General features: G+C 46.1%; 1 protein-coding gene across 2 annotated transcripts in view; it reads left to right on the top strand.

The window, feature by feature from the left end:
* The window catches only part of LOC311242255 (liprin-beta-1-like), a 117351-nt gene that overhangs the window by 22705 nt on the left and 71726 nt on the right, over positions 1 to 22920 (top strand). For both annotated transcript variants that reach the window (XM_084338454.1, XM_084338453.1), the window contains exon 2: positions 22085 to 22166. In XM_084338454.1, coding sequence (XP_084194580.1) covers positions 22103 to 22166 — 64 coding nt within the window. In that variant the 5' untranslated portion in view covers positions 22085 to 22102. The remainder of the gene's footprint in view (positions 1 to 22084; positions 22167 to 22920) is intronic.

The following is a 22920-nucleotide window of genomic DNA, read 5'->3' as shown; positions in this document are numbered from 1 at the left end:
GCTCTCTCTCTCTCCTCTCAGTGTCTGTTGTCTTTACTAGAGGTCTGCTCTCTCTCCTCTCAGTGTCTGTTGTCTTTACTAGAGGTCTGCCCTCTCTCTCCTCTCAGTGTCTGTTGTCTTTACTAGAGGTCTGCTCTCTCTCTCTCCTCTCAGTGTCTGTTGTCTTTACTAGAGGTCTGCTCTCTCTCTCTCTCTCTCTCTCTCTCTCTCTCTCTCTCTCTCTCTCTCTCTCTCTCTCAGTGTCTGTTGTCTTTACTAGAGGTCTGCTCTCTCTCTCTCCTCTCAGTGTCTGTTGTCTTTACTAGAGGTCTGCTCTCTCTCTCCTCAGTGTCTGTTGTCTTTACTAGAGGTCTGCTCTCTCTCTCTCCTCTCAGTGTCTGTTGTCTTTACTAGAGGTCTGCTCTCTCTCTCCTCAGTGTCTGTTGTCTTTACTAGAGGTCTGCTCTCTCTCCTCAGTGTCTGTTGTCTTTACTAGAGGTCTGCTCTCTCTGTCCTCAGTGTCTGTTGTCTTTACTAGAGGTCTGCTCTCTCTCTCCTCTCAGTGTCTGTTGTCTTTAATAGAGGTCTGCTCTCTCTCTCCTCTCAGTGTCTGTTGTCTTTACTAGAGGTCTACTCTCTCTCCTCAGTGTCTGTTGTCTTTACTAGAGGTCTGCTCTCTCTCTCCTCTCAGTGTCTGTTGTCTTTACTAGAGGTCTGCTCTCTCTCTCCTCTCAGTTAGTGATGCACCGATGTGAAAATTGTGGCCGATACCGATAACCGATATTAATATTGCTGTTCTGGCCGATACCGATATTTACCGATGTCGATATCTCTGTATAGAAAACACGTTTTTATGATAATCAAATAAAGAGCTATTTTCCAAAACGCATAATTTTTTTTACTTTTGTAACTTATTTTCAGAAATGACTGATATTTTGAAACTATTTAAGGCCAAAACATGTAAAAAGAAGAAAAAAAAGATAAAAAAAAAAAAAAAAAATTAAAAAAAATGTGTGTGTTTTTTTTTTAATATCGGCCCTATCTTGATATCGGACCGATACCAATGTGTAAAAAAACGGCCATATCGGCCGATATTATATCGGCGGCCGATATATCGTGCATCACTACTCTCAGTGTCTGTTGTCTTTACTAGAGGTCTGCTCTCTCTCCTCTCAGTGTCTGTTGTCTTTACTAGAGGTCTGCTCTCTCTCTCCTCTCAGTGTCTGTTGTCTTTACTAGAGGTCTGCTCTCTCTCTCCTCAGTGTCTGTTGTCTTTACTAGAGGTCTGCTCTCTCTGTCCTCAGTGTCTGTTGTCTTTACTAGAGGTCTGCTCTCTCTCCTCTCAGTGTCTGTTGTCTTTACTAGAGGTCTGCTCTCTCTCTCCTCTCAGTGTCTGTTGTCTTTACTAGAGGTCTGCTCTCTCTCCTCTCAGTGTCTGTTGTCTTTACTAGAGGTCTGCTCTCTCTCTCCTCTCAGTGTCTGTTGTCTTTACTAGAGGTCTGCTCTCTCTCCTCTCAGTGTCTGTTGTCTTTACTAGAGGTCTGCTCTCTCTCTCCTCAGTGTCTGTTGTCTTTACTAGAGGTCTGCTCTCTCTCTCTCTCCTCTCAGTGTCTGTTGTCTTTATTAGAGGTCTGCTCTCTCTCTCTCCTCTCAGTGTCTGTTGTCTTTACTAGAGGTCTGCCCTCTCTCTCCTCTCAGTGTCTGTTGTCTTTACTAGAGGTCTGCTCTCTCTCTCTCCTCAGTGTCTGTTGTCTTTACTAGAGGTCTGCTCTCTCTCTCTCCTCTCAGTGTCTGTTGTCTTTACTAGAGGTCTGCTCTCTCTCTCTCTCTCTCTCTCCTCAGTGTCTGTTGTCTTTACTAGAGGTCTGCTCTCTCTCTCTCTCTCTCTCTCTCTCTCTCTCTCTCAGTGTCTGTTGTCTTTACTAGAGGTCTGCTCTCTCTCTCTCTCTCTCCTCAGTGTCTGTTGTCTTTACTAGAGGTCTGCTCTCTCTCTCTCTCTCTCCTCTCAGTGTCTGTTGTCTTCACTAGAGGTCTTCTCTCTCTCTCTCTCTCTCTCTCTCTCTCTCTCTCTCTCTCTCTCTCTCTCAGTGTCTGTTGTCTTTACTAGAGGTCTGCTCTCTCTCTCTCTCTCTCTCTCTCTCTCTCCTCAGTGTCTGTTGTCTTTACTAGAGGTCTGCTCTCTCTCTCCTCAGTGTCTGTTGTCTTTACTAGAGGTCTGCTCTCTCTGTCCTCAGTGTCTGTTGTCTTTACTAGAGGTCTGCTCTCTCTCCTCTCAGTGTCTGTTGTCTTTACTAGAGGTCTGCTCTCTCTCTCCTCTCAGTGTCTGTTGTCTTTACTAGAGGTCTGCTCTCTCTCCTCTCAGTGTCTGTTGTCTTTACTAGAGGTCTGCTCTCTCTCTCCTCTCAGTGTCTGTTGTCTTTACTAGAGGTCTGCTCTCTCTCCTCTGTGTCTGTTGTCTTTACTAGAGGTCTGCTCTCTCTCTCTCTCCTCTCAGTGTCTGTTGTCTTTATTAGAGGTCTGCTCTCTCTCTCTCCTCTCAGTGTCTGTTGTCTTTACTAGAGGTCTGCCCTCTCTCTCCTCTCAGTGTCTGTTGTCTTTACTAGAGGTCTGCTCTCTCTCTCTCCTCAGTGTCTGTTGTCTTTACTAGAGGTCTGCTCTCTCTCTCTCCTCTCAGTGTCTGTTGTCTTTACTAGAGGTCTGCTCTCTCTCTCTCTCTCTCTCCTCAGTGTCTGTTGTCTTTACTAGAGGTCTGCTCTCTCTCTCTCTCTCTCTCTCTCTCTCTCTCTCAGTGTCTGTTGTCTTTACTAGAGGTCTGCTCTCTCTCTCTCTCTCTCTCCTCAGTGTCTGTTGTCTTTACTAGAGGTCTGCTCTCTCTCTCTCTCTCCTCTCAGTGTCTGTTGTCTTCACTAGAGGTCTTCTCTCTCTCTCTCTCTCTCTCTCTCTCTCTCTCTCTCTCAGTGTCTGTTGTCTTTACTAGAGGTCTGCTCTCTCTCTCTCTCTCTCTCTCTCTCTCTCTCTCCTCAGTGTATGTTGTCTTTACTAGAGGTCTGCTCTCTCTCTCTCTCTCTCTCTCTCTCTCTCTCTCTCTCTCTCTCTCTCTCTCTCCTCAGTGTCTGTGACCTGGAGGAATGTCTCAGGCTGCCGATGGGGCTGAGCTCTAGACACGTTGAGTTACATGACTTTTTTTCCCTTCCTTTTTTTCTTTCCCCCATCCCCCCAATTTAGTTGTTATCTGGTGAGGGTGTAGATACTAACCACATGCTGCCCTACTGTCAGTCTGGGGAGGGTGTAGAGACTAACCACATGCTGCCCTACTGTCAGTCTGTGGAGGGTGTAGACTAATCACATGCTGCCCTACTGTCAGTCTGGAGAGGGTGTAGAGACTAACCACATGCTGCCCTACTGTCAGTCTGTGGAGGGTGTAGATACTAACCACATGCTGCCCTACTGTCGGTCTGGTGAGGGTGTAGAGACTAACCACATGCTGCCCTACTGTCTGTCTGGTGAGGGTGTAGATACTAACCACATGCTGCCCTACTGTCAGTCTGGGGAGGGTGTAGAGACTAACCACATGCTGCCCTACTGTCGGTCTGGGGAGGGTGTAGATACTAACCACATGCTGCCCTACTGTCGGTCTGGTGAGGGTGTAGAGACTAACCACATGCTGCCCTACTGTCAGTCTGGAGAGGGTGTAGAGACTAACCACATGCTGCCCTACTGTCAGTCTGGAGAGGGTGTAGAGACTAACCACATGCTGCCCTACTGTCGGTCTGGTGAGGGTGTAGAGACTAACCACATGCTGCCCTACTGTCAGTCTGGTGAGGGTGTAGAGACTAACCACATGCTGCCCTACTGTCAGTCTGGTGAGGGTGTAGAGACTAACCACATGCTGCCCTACTGTCGGTCTGGTGAGGGTGTAGAGACTAACCACATGCTGCCCTACTGTCGGTCTGGTGAGGGTGTAGAGACTAACCACATGCTGCCCTACTGTCAGTCTGGTGAGGGTGTAGAGACTAACCACATGCTGCCCTACTGTCGGTCTGGTGAGGGTGTAGAGACTAACCACATGCTGCCCTACTGTCAGTCTGTGGAGGGTGTAGAGACTAACCACATGCTGCCCTACTGTCAGTCTGGTGAGGGTGTAGAGACTAACCACATGCTGCCCTACTGTCAGTCTGGAGAGGGTGTAGACTACCACATGCTGCCCTACTGTCGGTCTGGTGAGGGTGTAGAGACTAACCACATGCTGCCCTACTGTCGGTCTGGTGAGGGTGTAGAGACTAACCACATGCTGCCCTACTGTCGGTCTGGTGAGGGTGTAGAGACTAACCACATGCTGCCCTACTGTCAGTCTGGAGAGGGTGTAGACTACCTAGGGCTGGGCGATATGGCCTAAATATGATATCACGATATTTTCTGACCTTTCGGCGATACACGATACGCATCACGATGTTTTTCTTTTTTTCCCCAAACAATTCATTATGAGGCTTACCAAGACAGTATTTGAGTTTGCAAGCTAACATTAAAGACAAAATAAAATACCCATGCATTTAGCATTTTTATATTATATATTAGATTTAGATTATTGGATTATTAGATTATATATTGCATATATTTAGCAATGAGATATTATATGATTTAGATATGAAATATGATGAATTGAAAATGGGGGACCCTGATGTAAACAAGACGAAAGTCTTTCGCTGGTCTGCATCCCCTTAACAATTGTATGTATTGAGCTGTACTGTACCCATTCTGCAATATGTTAATAAAGTTTTAAATCAATCAATCAATCAATAGGATTTTAGCATTTTTATGAAACTACTGTATATTTGTATGTCTCTAAATGTTTTGATGAATTGAAAATGGAGGACCCTTATGTAAAAAAGCCGAAAGTCTTTTTCTGGTCTTCATCCTCCAGTCAGTCCACTGTTGTTGTATTGAGCTGTACTGTATTGTACCCATTCTGCAATCGTTAATAACGTTCATTCATTCAATCATTCAGCCGGCAACACAATAATTTTGATTGACAGTCGAGTCTGCCAATTACGTCACACCGCTTGTACCCGCCCTGCTGTTCTTAGCACCAATCGGCAAGCAGCGCTATTCTTTTTTTACTTCCTGAATGCCCTCCTTGATTTTAACGAGAGCTCAGCTCAACGACAACAACAACAGCTCACCGCAGCCGACGAGTGATTACTAGCGCACCGCAGCATGACAACGAGGCATAATGATTTTACTGCAACACATGTTATAATAAAAGCCTTTCAATACATCCGTCTGATTGAAAACTTTATTAACAGACCGCAGAATGGGCACGCACAACTCGGCACGGACTGAGATATGAACAGTAACGCTTGCTATCTATGTCGTCATCGGACGTTGCTATGTTTGGGTAAATACGCTGATGTGTAACTATATAACGTGTAACTATATAATGTTGATGCCACAAAACGAATGCCTTTGTTAATCATAACAAGTACTAACTTTGATGCAGTAGTGTGTGTGTGGGAGCGGCGTTGTTCAAAAGTTTGAACGGGGTGGACCAGATTGACGCGACACAATCCTCTTGGGCAAAACATCACGATATCCACGATACGTTAAAAAAGTGTATTGTTAATGAACTGTACCCGATATTTATATAATATCGTCATATCGCCCAGCCCTAAGACTACCACATGCTGCCCTACTGTCGGTCTGGGGAGGGTGTAGAGACTAACCACATGCTGCCCTACTGTCAGTCTGGGGAGGGTGTAGACGACCACATGCTGCCCTACTGTCAGTCTGGGGAGGGTGTAGACTACCACATGCTGCCCTACTGTCAGTCTGGGGAGGGTGTAGACTACCACATGCTGCCCTACTGTCAGTCTGGGGAGGGTGTATACTACCACATGCTGCACTACTGTCGGTCTGGGGAGGGTGTAGACTAACCACATGCTGCCCTACTGTCAGTCTGGGGAGGGTGTAGACTAACCACATGCTGCCCTACTGTCGGTCTGGGGAGGGTGTAGACTAACCACATGCTGCCCTACTGTCAGTCTGGGAGGGTGTAGACTACCACATGCTGCCCTACTGTCAGTCTGGGGAGGGTGTAGAGACTAACCACATGCTGCCCTACTGTCAGTCTGGGGAGGGTGTAGACTACCACATGCTGCCCTACTGTTGGTCTGGGGAGGGTGTAGACTACCACATGCTGCCCTACTGTCAGTCTGGGGAGGGTGTAGAACTACCACATGCTGCCCTACTGTTGGTCTGGGGAGGGTGTAGACCACCACATGCTGCCCTACTGTTGGTCTGGGGAGGGTGTAGACTACCACATGCTGCCCTACTGTCAGTCTGGGGAGGGTGTAGAGACTAACCACATGCTGCCCTACTGTTGGTCTGGGGAGGGTGTAGAGACTAACCACATGCTGCCCTGCTGTTGGTCTGGGGAGGGTGTAGAGACTAACCACATGCTGCCCTACTGTCAGTCTGGGGAGGGTGTAGACTACCACATGCTGCCCTACTGTCAGTCTGTGGAGGGTGTAGAGACTAACCACATGCTGCCCTACTGTCCGTCTGTGGAGGGTGTAGACTACCACATGCTGCCCTACTGTTGGTCTGGGGAGGGTGTAGACTACCACATGCTGCCCTACTGTCAGTCTGGGGAGGGTGTAGACTACCACATGCTGCCCTACTGTCAGTCTGGGGAGGGTGTAGACTAGGGGTGGACGGTATAAACGGTATACGGTGTAAACGGTATTAATTTGCTCTACGGTATGGATTTTGACTATACCGTTTAACCGGTAGAGCAGCTCTAAAATAGCAATGACGTCATGTAACCACAGCGCGACTATTTCAATCGCATTTTCCCCTAAAAATAGATAGAATTAGTCATAGATAATAGATATGTGCAAACTGGAAAAAGTTATTTAGGAGGCTTCGCGCAGTGGGCGTGTTAACACGCAATTGTCATTTCATAATAAACACATATCACCGCGGCGCACAGCAAGTTTCAATTTCAGTTCCTGGCATTTTTAACCAGTGGAGAAAGGTAAGATATTTCCCTATCGTTTTTCTTATATGAATTATTCTACGTTAATAAAACATACCTGGTGATCAACTACAGTTTGCTGTAAACATTACGATATGTGTGTAGTGTTATGATAACGACGGCAGCAGCGGGAGCCGGGAGGAAGGCGTGCAGCAGTGGATTTGCGAATAGCATGCAGCTGCAGAGCCGCAGAGCCAGTGGCTCTTTCAGGTCTGGTCACAGGCCCGTCAAACAGCGCCCCCCCACCCTTACGCCGTTCTGACCCCCATCGTCTCTAAGCATTTTGTGTGTCAATTTGTTGACACATGTGTCAATTTGTTGACACAATTGTCAATTCTTAAAGCTGAGGATGAGTGGCACCTTTGTCTCAATTCTTATTCAATTCAATTCGCTCTGCGGCTCTGCAGCTACATATGCTTCTAGCGAAATCCAGCCCCGCTGTTTGCAATGGGAGCAGGAGTCTCGACTCTGGACTTATTTTATTTGGAATATAATGACTTTATACGCAAAAGTAGCCTAGTTTTAAGTTAAAATATTATAAATCTACATGCCTTGAGGATGTCATTCTTTATATAGCCTGCCTATCAGGCAAAAAAAATTATTCTAACAGAAACACTGATACCGTGATATAATACCGTTACCGTCTATGCTTCAAATTATACCGTGATATAAATTTTAGACCATACCGTCCACCCCTAGTGTAGACTACCACATGCTGCCCTACTGTCTGTCTGGAGAGGGTGTAGACTACCACATGCTGCCCTACTGTCGGTCTGGGGAGGGTGTAGACTACCACATGCTGCCCTACTGTCAGTCTGGGGAGGGTGTAGACTACCACATGCTGCCCTACTGTCGGTCTGGGGAGGGTGTAGAGACTAACCACATGCTGCCCTACTGTCGGTCTGGGGAGGGTGTAGACTAACCACATGCTGCCCTACTGTCAGTCTGGGGAGGGTGTAGAAGGACCACATGCTGCCCTACTGTCGGTCTGGGGAGGGTGTAGAGACTAACCACATGCTGCCCTACTGTCTGTCTGGGGAGGGTGTAGACTACCACATGCTGCCCTACTGTCAGTCTGGGGAGGGTGTAGACTACCACATGCTGCCCTACTGTCTGTCTGCGGAGGGTGTAGACTACCACATGCTGCTCTACTGTTGGTCTGGGGAGGGTGTAGACTACCACATGCTGCCCTACTGTCTGTCTGCGGAGGGTGTAGACTACCACATGCTGCCCTACTGTCAGTCTGGGGAGGGTGTAGACTACCACATGCTGCCCTACTGTCAGTCTGGGGAGGGTGTAGACTACCACATGCTGCCCTACTGTCAGTCTGGGGAGGGTGTAGACTACCACATGCTGCCCTACTGTCAGTCTGGGGAGGGTGTAGACTACCACATGCTGCCCTACTGTCAGTCTGGGGAGGGTGTAGAAGGACCACATGCTGCCCTACTGTCAGTCTGGGGAGGGTGTAGAAGGACCACATGCTGCCCTACTGTCAGTCTGGGGAGGGTGTAGACTACCACATGCTGCCCTACTGTCAGTCTGGGGAGGGTGTAGACTAACCACATGCTGCCCTACTTCAGTCTGGGGAGGGTGTAGACTACCACATGCTGCCCTAGGCCTAACAAAATTAATAGTTGGTTTCAGGTTGGTTGTCACTGTCAGTTTGGCCATGGGTAGGTAGGGAATTTATTTTATTTTATTTTTTTATTTTATTCTTTCCCACGGCGACTATGGATAGGGAATTTCTTTATTTAATTAAAATGTTCACAACAACATGGATGCATGTACTCTGCCAGCATGTTTAATATCCATAATACTAAATGTTTGACTAAGATTTCTATGAAACTTTATTCTTAAAAAAAAAAAAAAAAAAAAAAAAAAACGTTTTTTTTTTTTTTTTTTTATAATTTTTTTTAAAAACTCATAAAATATATTGGGTCGCACCTAAATCGGCAGGGTCGGTCGGCAACCTGAAACCAACTATTAATTTTGTTAGGCCCTACTGTCTGTCTGGGGAGGGTGTAGAGAGACTAACCACATGCCTCCTCCGATACATGTGGACTCCTCCGCTTCTTATCACCCGACAGCGAGGAGTTTCACTGGGAGAACGTAACACGCGCAGACGTTCACGCTATCCACCCCCAGATCCTCTCCCTGCTGATCAGGCGCCCAGACCGACTAGTAGGAGTCTCTATGGCAATGAACCCTGCTGCCAATTCTGTTCATGGGGGTGACTGACCAAGCCGGGGGTACCGTTAGCGGGAATTGAACCCGGACCTCTACACTACACCCAGACGTCCCAGACTTACTGGTCCGCTTATCACATGTCCTCCTCGCAACCAAATGATAGGATTACGGTTGAAATTCTGCAAAGTGCTCCTTTAACTGTAAATATTCAATTGTCTGTCTGAGGATGAAAATTAATCGTTTAGATCATCAGGGGTGGCCAACCAGTCAGAGACTAAGAGCCACAAAAATTACTGTGGTACCACAAAGAGCCACACCATATACCAGCGTTTCTCAACCTTTTTTTTCAGTCACGGCACCCTTCATGTGTTTATAGGTCTCACCCTCTGGCCTCTGAAGTTGCTAATGTCTTTTTTATTTGGGCCTCACAGGGTTAAAAGTACCCTGTGAGACCCACGGTTGCAAAATTACAAAATCACTTTTAGCCATTTAAAAAAAGAATGTTTATTTAAAAAATGTTAAAGGGGAACTATTTTACTATTTCTTTCACTATTTGGGCACTTTTACACAATTCCTGTGAGTCTATGGAATACCTAGGTTTTTTTCAAAAAACTAAAATGCATTGTTCTGTATTTCTAATCAAGTACTCAAAAACCGCATTTTTCTACCTCAAGATCTTAAGCCGTTTTGAGGCTGGGCTCCAACCACTGTGTGGCCTGGTGCCAACTGCCACATCAACTGCCACATTATTATGCAGCGGAGAAATTTCTGACATCACAGATCAGCACATTTTCAGATGACTCAGTTCAGTGAGGGTGAATATTGTGAGAGGAGAATTGGAAGAATGCGCCAATATGAGAATTAGAGACATAGATCCTATTAATATAAGTCCACATAGCTAAGAAACAATGGTAAACACTGAAAAAGGCCATTTATAAGATAGTTCCCCTTTAAGCACATGTATAGTCAATTGGTCCTGTTGTTCAGCCTCACAATGCTATTTGATAGTAAATGTGTTTATATGTCCCACCCTCTGGCCTCTGAAGTTGCTATTGTCTTTTTAATTTGGGCCTCACAGGGTTAACCTCTTAAGCCCGAGATATACAGTAAAAGTGTATATTTTCAGCATTACGTTTGTTTACCAATTATTTTACTGTTATTAGTGAAATATAAGATTATAGAAATCTCAGGGCATTGAGTCGGAAACCGGCGCATATTGACAGGAGGAAGTGGCACATCCAAAAGTGAGTGTAGTCTTTTGAAGGAAGAGACTCAGGGCTTTCAAATTTAGAAAAACTACCCTACCCAGCTCACACCAGCCCCTGTCAATCATCTGATTTCTGGATTTCCTTTTTTATTTCTCTTATTTTTTGGGATTATCTCCCACAAACCTGAACGTTATTGCCATAAAACAGAACGCAGTTAGTTTCTCTACCTTTCTGTGAACGTCTTGCAAAAAACGGTGTTGCAATATGATGAAACATTTTGGAGAAATTTATATTATAAAAAAGATGGCAGAATTCAGTACTGTATCTACAAAACCTTCTGTTTAATCATCTTCCCTTTATTCATTTGCTTAGATTTTTCAGGTCTGGTCAATTTTAGCATGGTGTTATTCACAGTCAAAGATAAAACATTTTTAAATAGAATTGATATTCTCCTTTGGTTCATTACAATTTACTCAAGCCTAGTAACAGACACTATTTCTGACACTGATCCATATATGTCCCTAGATTCAGATACCAAGAACATGCAAATGGACCATTAACATTTTTTTTTTAAATGTTTATATGGAATGAGTGACATAAATTTTTTTTTTTTTTTTTTTTTTTTTATGGATGGAAGAGCCGCACATTGACGGGCAAAGAGCCGCATGCGGCTCGCGAGCCGCGGGTTGGCCACCCCTGGTTTAGATGCACCAATTTATCAATAAGAGAATCGTTGGCTGAATCGATATACTTAGATAATCGTTAGGAGCAGCTCTAGGGATTATATTAGGGACACAATCAACTGTCACTCCGGGCTGGCGCTACTTCACAAGGCTGAAGAGATGGACCATGTCACCATAATAAGGGCTTTTCTCTCTGGAGACTGTGGTTTTGAACATTCTCTATAGAGAGGACCGGCTGCTCTTTGATGCAAACGGAATGGAAATTATTTGCTCAGGCATATTTTTGCAAGCCAGTTCTATTTTGCTGTGTCTGACTCTGTCGAGTCTGAAAGTGAATGGGGCTTGTTGTGTGTTGCGCAGATTTCCAACAGCCTTTATTATCACCCCGTTGTGCCCCGATGCCCCGAGCAGATTTAGTTTTATTGTTGAATTCACAAGAGGACAATATATGTTTATTACATGGCGTTTTAACATTCGCCGAAATGCTTGATTGTGATTGGTCAATAGTGCTCGTCAGAGGTCCGTTATTACTCGATAACGGACCTCTGCCGAGCAATAATGACCCCTGTGTGCGCAGCTGGACCAATCAAGCCCACTGACATCAGTGCAATCAGACCACAGATCTGCTGGCTGCTGGCGAAGCTGCCGGCGATGACAGCGGGAGCGACAGAACAGAACTGCGTCTGCATTTGATCTCGTCTTGTCGATGGTGTAAAATGAATTGGGTATATTGTTAGTAATTTAGTCATGTAATAAGCGGGATAATGTATAGCCTATACTCGGTCATTGTCGCAAAATAATTGACCTTCACTGCGTTTAAAGAACACCTCTGCGAGGCGCCTCGGTATTTTAAACTCCGTGTCGGTCAATTATTTTGCGACAATGACCTCGTAGCTATACATTATTCCTTACATAAATCTCAACCCCCGCCCTCTTTCCTTGATCCTCCAATTGCAACTGTTGCTTCCCTCACGTTTTGTCCGAGGGAAGCAACAGTTGCGATTGGCCGGTCAAGGACAGAGTGCAGGGTTCGAGATGGGTCAGTTGTTGATATGATTAAACGTCAGTGAATTTATCTCAAATTCCACGTCACATGTTGATGACTTTAGCTGATATTCACTGTTATTGAAGGAGATGGATAGTCATATGAGACCAATTATTCCCTGCCTTTTGATGCGATGGAAGCCAAGAAACTACAACAGCAAACACAAAAACAAAGGTGGAGAAACTAGAAGGGAATTGAATGGACTGATACAGATACTGGCATCAGAAATCAGGCCCATACCAGGCTAAAACCAGGTGTCGGTGTCGGGAGAATTTACCTGATGCTAAACTCCATAAATAATAGCAAAGTGACTCTGTTTTCTGCATTTATGAAGCATCTTAGTCTTTGGATCTCTTTTAATGGAGTTCAGTAAAAGTAATGGATCAGATCTGGTACTTGGCATCAGCTGATATGTAACGTTTAGGACTCGGGAGTCATATTGCTAGTGAAAAAGTGGTATTGTTGCAAATTGTTACCTACGGTATCTTTTTAAAACATATTGTGCCACTCTCAGTTGACCTAGTTAAACCAGGCAATCGCAATAGACCAGAGACGTCTAAGATACGGTATTCTCTTCTTGATACCTCTGGGGAAATTCAGGTGTTTTAACAGCACAGGGGAGGGGAGGTACAAGTGTGGGCAGGAAAGGTAAGAAAGACCTAAATATAGGCAATGCAATTTTATCTGAATATAAAAATATGAGGAAAAATAAACCGTGTAAACAGACTATGAAGATGAGCGTCTGTATGCCCCATCACTTATAATATAAGTTACAATAAAATAATATATATAGGCAATAAAAAAGGGAGGGGGGGGTCCCTTCGCGGATTCGTTTCCTGGGATCATTACAAAGGCATGTTTTATGATGGGGTTCGGTAAAATAGACGTTACCTTTGTCAGCAGGTCCACCAAAACCCTGTCCACTCTTGCTCCGAAGTGTCTTGAGTCAGAACAATAAATAACGTTAGTTGGCCCAACAGATAACGTTATCGTTACATCCAAACAGCCTGTTTGAAAATACTAGAATCCAACATAGTCTGGTGAAAACACACCTTATGCTATGGATGGATCGTCACCGTTTGTCCTCTTCATAATAATCTCCAATAGTTCGCTCGTCTAGGCCAGTGGTTCCCAAAGTCGGGGTCGCGACCCAAAGGTGGGCCGCGAGCAGCCACGGGTGGGCCGCGAGATGATTAAAAAAAATAAAAAACATATTTTTATTTCTTTTATTTTTTTTTATTTTTTGTCAGGCCACTGAACTTAGAAGCAGGCCAGGACAGTGTTTCTAGTTGTATTATATTCTATTGTATTCTAAAATGTGACTATGGTTTTATATTAACTTAATAAATAAACAAAAACTAAAAAATCTACTTATTTCAACAAACATTTCAAACTAAATAACAGATTATGCACATAAAACGCTGAAAACAACCGAAGCAACAATAGTATTTTAATGAGGCTATTATTATTATTATTATTATTATTATTATTATTATTATCATTATTATTATTATTATTATCATTATTATTTTGCAACAAGTTAGCCCTCTCATAAATAGCACATATAAATGAATAACTAACTTGAACTAACTTAATAGGATTGAAGTGATATTTGGCTTAAAAAATCGGTCGCCTGGCAAAAAAAAGAAAAAGAAAAAAAGCCTGACGATGTGCATTGGGCCGCGGCTCTCTGACGCCTTATTTTCTGGGTCCTGGCCTGAAAAGTTTGGGAACCCCTGGTCTAGGCGATCGCCATTGGCGAACGTTAGTTGGCGCTAGTCTGGAGTGCTCTCAACTCTAGTGCTGGCGACTACCGCGGAGCGGTGAACGGATATTGCATGCTCGGCCGGTTTGACTATAGTATTTTTATGATTTACCAGAAGTGCTGAGTCCATAAGTGTGATCGTTTTATCCTTTTCATAATAATCTCCAATAGTTCGCTCGCCATTGCATAGACAGTCCGTAGGCTAGTGGTAGCCAGCCGTGAGTGAGCCAGCAGTGAGTGAGCAACCCCCTTCCCACTGTAAACTAGCCCAGTTCAAAAGGTAGGCGATACTGCCACCTATCGGGATTCGATCGTCATTTAAATTCCAGCTCACACAAGAAGGTCTGGCGGACTGTTTAGAATAATAATAAAAAAAGGGTTGGCTTTGAAAAACGAGAATACTCAGTTTTGGTGTTCAATGAGTTAAGGCTGTTAATCTATTAAAATATTTAATCTGATTAATTGCATGATTGTCCATAGTTAATCATGATTAATCGCAAATTAATCGCATATTTTGTATCTGTTCTAAATCAACCTTAAACTGATATTTTTCAAGTTTTAATACTCAACATGAGAGTCAACAAATGCTTGCTTTATGCAGCCATTTAACACAAAAGGATGACCATGCATTGCAAATTTGCATAAAATTCAAAACGGAGTGATGCATAAAATAATTATTTAAAACAATCAAAGTGTGCATGAAATAATGGGAAAAGAAAATGTTAGGAACTTGTTACATTCACCCACACAAGGGCTGAGGACTCACACTCCCTCTCTCTCTCTCTCACACACACACTCTCCCAGCTCTCTTGCCCCTTCCTCATCTCTCACCCCTCTCTCTCTCTCTCTCTCTCTCTCTCTCTCTCTCTCTCTCTCTCTCTCTCTCTCTCTCTCTCTCTCTCTCTCTTTTTCTCTCTCTCTCTCTCTTTCTCTCTCTCTCTCTCTCTCTCTCTCTCTCTCTCTCTCTCTCTCTCTCTCTCTCTCTCTCTCTCTCTCTCTCTCTCTCTCACACTTTGAGTCAGAAACAAACATAGTATCCATAATACACCTGCGTGAAGTAAAAAGAAAACGTAAATGTTAATCTTGCGTTAAAAAAAATAGTGGCGTTAAAAGAATTGTGCGTTAATAACGTGTTAACTTTGACAGCCTTAATATACTATGAGTAAAAGTAAACGGTATACACAAGGTGCAGGTTGTGTAAAAGAACTACAAGCTAGATACCATCCCCCCTCTCAAGGTGCAGGTTGTGTAAAATAACTACAAGCTAGATACCATCCCCCTCTCAAGGTGCAGGTTGTGTAAAAGAACTACAAGCTAGATACCATCCCCCCTCTCAAGGTGCAGGTTGTGTAAAAGAACTACAAGCTAGATACCATCCCCCCTCTCAAGGTGCAGGTTGTGTAAAAGAACTACACGCTAGATACCATCCCCCCTCTCAAGGTGCAGGCTGTGTAAAAGAACTACAAGCTAGATACCATCCCCCCTCTCAGGGTGCAGGTTGTGTAAAAGAACTACAAGCTAGATACCATCCCCCTCTCAAGGTGCAGGTTGTGTAAAATAACTACAAGCTAGATACCATCCCCCCCCTCAAGGTGCAGGTTGTGTAAAAGAACTACAAGCTAGATACCATCCCCCCTCTCAAGGTGCAGGCTGTGTAAAAGAACTACAAGCTAGATACCATCCCCCCTCTCAAGGTGCAGGTTGTGTAAAAGAACTACAAGCTAGATACCATCCCCCCTCTCAGGGTGCAGGTTGTGTAAAAGAACTACAAGCTAGATACCATCCCCCTCTCAAGGTGCAGGTTGTGTAAAAGAACTACAAGCTAGATACCATCCCCCCTCTCAAGGTGCAGGTTGTGTAAAAGAACTACAAGCTAGATACCATCCTCCCTCTCAAGGTGCAGGTTGTGTAAAAGAACTACAAGCTAGATACCATCCCCCCTCTCAAGGTGCAGGTTGTGTAAAAGAACTACAAGCTAGATACCATCCCCCCTCTCAGGGTGCAGGTTGTGTAAAATAACTACAAGCTAGATACCATCCCCCCCCCCCCTCAAGGTGCAGGTTGTGTAAAAGAACTACAAGCTAGATACCATCCCCCCTCTCAAGGTGCAGGTTGTGTAAAATAACTACAAGCTAGATACCATCCCCCCTCTCAAGGTGCATGTTGTGTAAAAGAACTACAAGCTAGATACCATCCCCCCTCTCAAGGTGCAGGTTGTGTAAAAGAACTACAAGCTAGATACCATCCCCCCTCTCAAGGTGCAGGTTGTGTAAAAGAACTACAAGCTAGATACCACCCCCCCCCCCCCCCCCCCCTCAAGGTGCAGGTTGTGTAAAATAACTACAAGCTAGATACCATCCTCCCTCTCAAGGTGCAGGTTGTGTAAAATAACAAGCTAGATACCATCCCCCCTCTCAAGGTGCAGGTTGTGTAAAATAACAAGCTAGATACCATCCCCCCTCTCAGGGTGCAGGTTGTGTAAAAGAACTACAAGCTAGATACCATCCCCCCTCTCAAGGTGCAGGTTGTGTAAAAGAACTACAAGCTAGATACCATCCTCCCTCTCAAGGTGCAGGTTGTGTAAAAGAACTACAAGCTAGATACCATCCCCCCTCTCAAGGTGCAGGTTGTGTAAAAGAACTACAAGTTAGATACCATCCCCCCTCTCAGGGTGCAGGTTGTGTAAAATAACTACAAGCTAGATACCATCCCCCCCCCCCTCAAGGTGCAGGTTGTGTAAAAGAACTACAAGCTAGATACCATCCCCCTCTCAAGGTGCAGGTTGTGTAAAATAACTACAAGCTAGATACCATCCCCCCTCTCAAGGTGCATGTTGTGTAAAAGAACTACAAGCTAGATACCATCCCCCCTCTCAAGGTGCAGGTTGTGTAAAAGAACTACAAGCTAGATACCATCCCCCCTCTCAAGGTGCAGGTTGTGTAAAAGAACTACAAGCTAGATACCACCCCCCCCCCCCCCCCCTCAAGGTGCAGGTTGTGTAAAATAACTACAAGCTAGATACCATCCTCCCTCTCAAGGTGCAGGTTGTGTAAAATAACAAGCTAGATACCATCCCCCTCTCAAGGTGCAGGTTGTGTAAAATAACAAGCTAGATACCATCCCCCCTCTCAGGGTGCAGGTTGTGTAAAAGAACTACAAGCTAGATACCATCCCCCCTCTCAAGGTGCAGGTTGTGTAAAAGAACTACAAGCTAGATACCATCCCCCCTCTCAAGGTGCAGGTTGTGTAAAATAACTACAAGCTAGATACCATCCCCCCTCTCAAGGTGCAGGTTGTGTAAAAGAACTACAAGCTAGATACCATCCCCCCTCTCAAGGTGCAGGTTGTGTAAAAGAACTACAAGCTAGATACCATCCCCCCTCTCAAGGTGCAGGTTGTGTAAAAGAACTACACGCTAGATACCATCCCCCCTCTCAAGGTGCAGGCTGTGTAAAAGAACTACAAGCTAGATACCATCCCCCCTCTCAGGGTGCAGGTTGTGTAAAAGAACTACAAGCTAGATACCATCCCCCCTCTCAAGGTGCAGGTTGTGTAAAAGAACTACAAGCTAGATACCATCCCCCCTCTCAAGGTGCAGGTTGTGTAAAAGAACTAAAAGCTAGATACCATCCCCCCTCTCAAGGTGCAGGTTGTGTAAAAGAACTACAAGCTAGATACCATCCCCCCTCTCAAGGTGCAGGTTGTGTAAAAGAACTACAAGCTAGATACCATCCCCCCTCTCAAGGTGCAGGTTGTGTAAAAGAACTACAAGCTAGATACCATCCCCCCTCTCAAGGTGCAGGTTGTGTAAAAGAACTACAAGCTAGATACCATCCCCCCTCTCAAGGTGCAGGTTGTGTAAAAGAACTACAAGCTAGATACCATCCCCCCTCTCAAGGTGCAGGTTGTGTAAAAGAACTACAAGCTAGATACCATCCTCCCTCTCAAGGTGCAGGTTGTGTAAAAGAACTACAAGCTAGATACCATCCCCCCTCTCAAGGTGCAGGTTGTGTAAAAGAACTACAAGCTAGATACCATCCCCCTTCTCAAGGTGCAGGTTGTGTAAAAGAACTACAAGCTAGATACCATCCCCCCCTCTCAAGGTGCAGGTTGTGTAAAAGAACTACAAGCTAGATACCATCCCCCCTCTCAATTATTGAGAATTACAACGGAACAGACGCACACTGCCTTACTTTGTTCACACTGGTCATTTGTTTCTGGGAGAGAGATGTTGGTCTCCCAAAATTGTCTGCATCGCTTCAGATGCCTTTGGACGCCACGTTCCGTTCCACACATCACCACATAACCCACGGGGACGTGTAGAATTTAATCGGCGAGCGAGTCGTCTCGCGTAGTACGTTTTCTGGAATGCCCGTCGAGTTCCCTCAACGGAACAATGATTCTGTCTCTCGTTGCTTTTAAAAAAGGGCAGGGGTTCCGGTCAATGCAGACCAGTGGGCAGCTTCGATAATGTTCCGATTGTTCACGTGTGCGTGCGTATAAACATACATAACTTAAGACGCGGCTGGCTCGGTTATTGACACGTTTATGGGGGCAGTGCGACTACGGCGCGTAGGAGTCGAGCAACACTGTGTTGTGGTGAAAACTATGATGCCCTATGGGCCTGTAATTAACATAGGACTATGGAGGCACTCAAGCCTCGTGTTGTTGATGGAGGAGGCCCCCCCCTCCCCCCCCCCCCCCCCCCTCCTCGCTCACATGGAGGCTCGTGGTTTAATTATGGTCTTATTGCCCATTTTTGCCCCCGCTGGGCGTGACAGGCGGCTGACCCTGTGAGGGGGAGGAAATGAAGCAAACCCTGCAGTATTTCAACTTACTCTCCTGAACAACTACAGTCTCTGTTGGTACTGGATGTTGTTAAGTGTGTCAGAGTTTTTTTCTTTTTATACCAGGCAATGTGTGCCATTAACTTGAGCCCGTCTCGCTCGCTCAAACCAGATCTCATTAACGTAATAATGGCCCTACGGTAGAGCTAGATACCTTTTTTTTCTTTTCTTTTCTTTTGGTGATTAACCCTTTCACTGCCACACGACAGCCGTTAGCTAATGATGCTAATGATGGAGCATCGCCGTCGGTCGTGTGATAGTAAAGGGCTAACCTTCTGTCGTGTGGCAGTGAAAGGGTTAAATGTGAATTTAGGTAAATGTGAAGGCATGCGATATCCCATTGACTCCGGCGGGGTCTCGAGGCAAAAGGTTCACGACCGCTTCACCCGGAGGCTTTTGTTTTCTGCAGTTTAGGATTCCACAGGCATGCCGGCACTACGAGGCCCCCGAGAGACCCCTCGGGAGAATGGTGGCATTATTCCAGATATAGGAGCCCCCCCACCCCTCGGCCCCCGTGACCGGCCGGCCGGCTACCGGAAATAAAGGCCCTAAGGCTGAAAGGCCCGGAGCGGCGCTTCTGAGAACCAACCCACTGTGTTGTTTTGCGTCTCACAGACCCACCAGTTTCTCACAGACCCACCAGTTTCTCACAGACCCACCAGTTTCTCACAGACCCACCAGTTTCTCACAGACCCACCAGTTTCTCACAGACCCACCAGTTTCTCACAGACCCACCAGTTTCTCACGGACCCACCAGTTTCTCACAGACCCACCAGTTTCTCACAGACCCACCAGTTTCTCACTGACCCACCAGTTTCTCACTGACCCACCAGTTTCTCACAGACCCACCAGACCCACCAGTTTCTCACTGACCCACCAGTTTCTCACTGACCCACCAGTTTCTCACAGACCCACCAGACCCACCAGTTTCTCACAGACCCACCAGTTTCTCACAGACCCACCAGTTTCTCACAGACCCACCAGTTTCTCACTGACCCACCAGTTTCTCACAGACCCACCAGTTTCTCACAGACCCACCAGTTTCTCACAGACCCACCAGTTTCTCACAGACCCACCAGTTTCTCACAGACCCACCAGTTTCTCACAGACCCACCAGTTTCTCACTGACCCACCAGTTTCTCACTGACCCACCAGTTTCTCACAGACCCACCAGACCCACCAGTTTCTCACTGACCCACCAGTTTCTCACTGACCCACCAGTTTCTCACAGACCCACCAGACCCACCAGTTTCTCACAGACCCACCAGTTTCTCACAGACCCACCAGTTTCTCACAGACCCACCAGTTTCTCACTGACCCACCAGTTTCTCACAGACCCACCAGTTTCTCACAGACCCACCAGTTTCTCACAGACCCACCAGTTTCTCACAGACCCACCAGTTTCTCACAGACCCACCAGTTTCTCACAGACCCACCAGTTTCTCACTGACCCACCAGTTTCTCACTGACCCACCAGTTTCTCACAGACCCACCAGTTTCTCACAGACCCACCAGTTTCTCACAGACCCACCAGTTTCTCACAGACCCACCAGTTTCTCACTGACCCACCAGTTTCTCACAGACCCACCAGTTTCTCACTGACCCACCAGTTTCTCACAGACCCACCAGTTTCTCACAGACCCACCAGTTTCTCACTGACCCACCAGTTTCTCACTGACCCACCAGTTTCTCACAGACCCACCAGTTTCTCACAGACCCACCAGTTTCTCACAGACCCACCAGTTTCTCACAGACCCACCAGTTTCTCACAGACCCAATTGGTTTCAGCGGAGAGAGGGGTCTCGAAGGAGGGGGGGGGGGGGGGGAAACATAATGAAATGAAAGCTGATACAAATAATAACACGATTAGTGATAACACAGTTATCGTCCATGCCGATTTGTAATAAATAATGCGCGGGGGGGGGGGGGGGGCATATGCCGGTAGAGCACAGGGTTGGAATAATATACAAGAGGGGTGGAGAGATGACATCTAGGGCGTCGTCGGTGACTAAGTGACGTACCTAAGCGTGGCAGACTGGCACCTGGGAGAGCCCTTCCACGGCTGTCAGTCATGATGGCCCCGTAAAGAAGTTTACTGCTGCTGCGGTTTGTACTGTAACAGATGTTTTGAATTCCCTCATATTGGGCAGAAGGCAGGCAGGCAGGCAGACGGTACCGGACAGTTTTGTTCATTTGATTTACGAGATTACACCATTTTTTTATAGCAGTCGTTGAATTGGACCAGTAGTATTTTACCCTTCCTCTAAAAACCTTCACAATGAGAGTGTTTTGTTTAGTTGTTTTGGGACAGTGACCATTAAGCTGGCTGACGTCCAAACGAAAATACCAACGGCTAGGCTTAAATTTCCTGTTTGACTTGTTTAAAGCCTGATATTAATGAAATGGATGGAGGCTATATTTTGTTAGATTCACTCATCTCTACTCACCCCCGCATTTCACTGTATGCAGTGACAAATAAAACTCTTGACTTGACTTGACTGTTTTATCTTTTATTTTATTTTCAGAATTTCATTAATTGCCTCCTACCCAGTCTCAATTTACACATACGCAGATTGTTTTGACTTGTTAAAGGTAGACTCCGTAATGTCGTCAAACGGAGACCTCTACGCAAAAGAGCCTTGTTTGGTATTGTACCGTTTACATGTCTTGTTTTGGTCTGATGTGTGGGTTGGAGTTGAGTGGGGATGGGCGAGGGGGAGGAGTCACTACTGCTGGCCACACCTCAGGCTCTGGAGGAGGAGTCACTACTGCTGGCCACACCTCCGGCTCTGGGGGAGGAGTCACTACTGCTGGCCACACCTCAGGCTCTGGGGGAGGAGTCACTACTGCTGGCCACACCTCAGGCTCTGGGGGAGGAGTCACTACTGCTGGCCACACCTCAGGCTCTGGGGGAGGAGTCACTACTGCTGGCCACACCTCAGGCTCTGGGGGAGGAGTCACTACTGATGGCCACACCTCAGGGGGAGGAGTCACTACTGCTGGCCACACCTCTGGGGGAGGAGTCACTACTGCTGGCCACACGACAGAAGGTTAGCCCTTTACTATCACACGACCGACGGCGATGCTCCATCATTAGCATCATTAGCTCCGCAAGTGCGGAGCTAATGATGCTAATGATGGAGCATCACCGTCGGTTGTGTGATAGTAAAAGGGCTAACCTTCTGTATTGTCACAGTGAAAGTTAACCGGCTGTCGTGTGGCAGTGGAAGGGAAGCGATGCCCACCGATACCCTTTTTGCTTGGTTTCTCTCTACCATGATTAGATTTTTAGAAAGCGTGTCTCTCCTCTCCTCTGTTAACACTTCTCCTCTTTCAGATCCACAGAGGCCGAGGCATGATGTCTGACGCCAGCGACATGTTGGCGGCCGCCTTGGAGCAAATGGACGGGATCATAGCAGGTAACCATGGCGCTCACTTTGGGGCATCACAGCTACAGGCTACATTATGGATCATAGCAGGTAACCATGACGCTCACTTTGGGGCATCACAGCTACAGGCTACATTATGGATCATAGCAGGTAACCATGGCGCTCACTTTGGGGCATCACAGCTACAGGCTACATTATGGATCATAGCAGGTAACCATGACGCTCACTTTGGGGCATCACAGCTACAGGCTACATTATGGATCATAGCAGGTAACTATGGCGCTCACTTTGGGGCATCACAGCTACAGGCTACATTATGGATCATAGCAGGTAACCATGACGCTCACTTTGGGGCATCACAGCTACAGGCTACATTATGGATCATAGCAGGTAACCATGACGCTCACTTTGGGGCATCACAGCTACAGGCTACATTATGGATCATAGCAGGTAACCATGGCGCTCACTTTGGGGCATCGAAGCTACAGGCTACATTATGGATCATAGCAGGTAACCATGGCGCTCACTTTGGGGCATCAAAGCTACAGGCTACATTATGGATCATAGCAGGTAACCATGGCGCTCACTTTGGGGCATCACAGCTACAGGCTACATTATGGGGCTCGGATCACATCTGGGATGCATTGAACATGGAACAAGGCAGCAGCAGCGGTAGTAGTAGTGTGTTCAGCAGATGGTGAACATCCAGCCTGCTTCTCTTATACCTTTCACTTGTACCTAGTAGCTTAAATCATATTACTACTATAGGGTGTATTCACATGCA

This window comes from Notolepis coatsorum (genome assembly GCF_963971535.1).
Source record: "Notolepis coatsorum genome assembly, contig: SUPER_15_unloc_1, whole genome shotgun sequence".
Classification (NCBI taxonomy): Eukaryota; Metazoa; Chordata; class Actinopteri; order Aulopiformes; family Paralepididae; genus Notolepis; species Notolepis coatsorum.
This window is presented reverse-complemented; position numbering and strand designations above follow the sequence as displayed.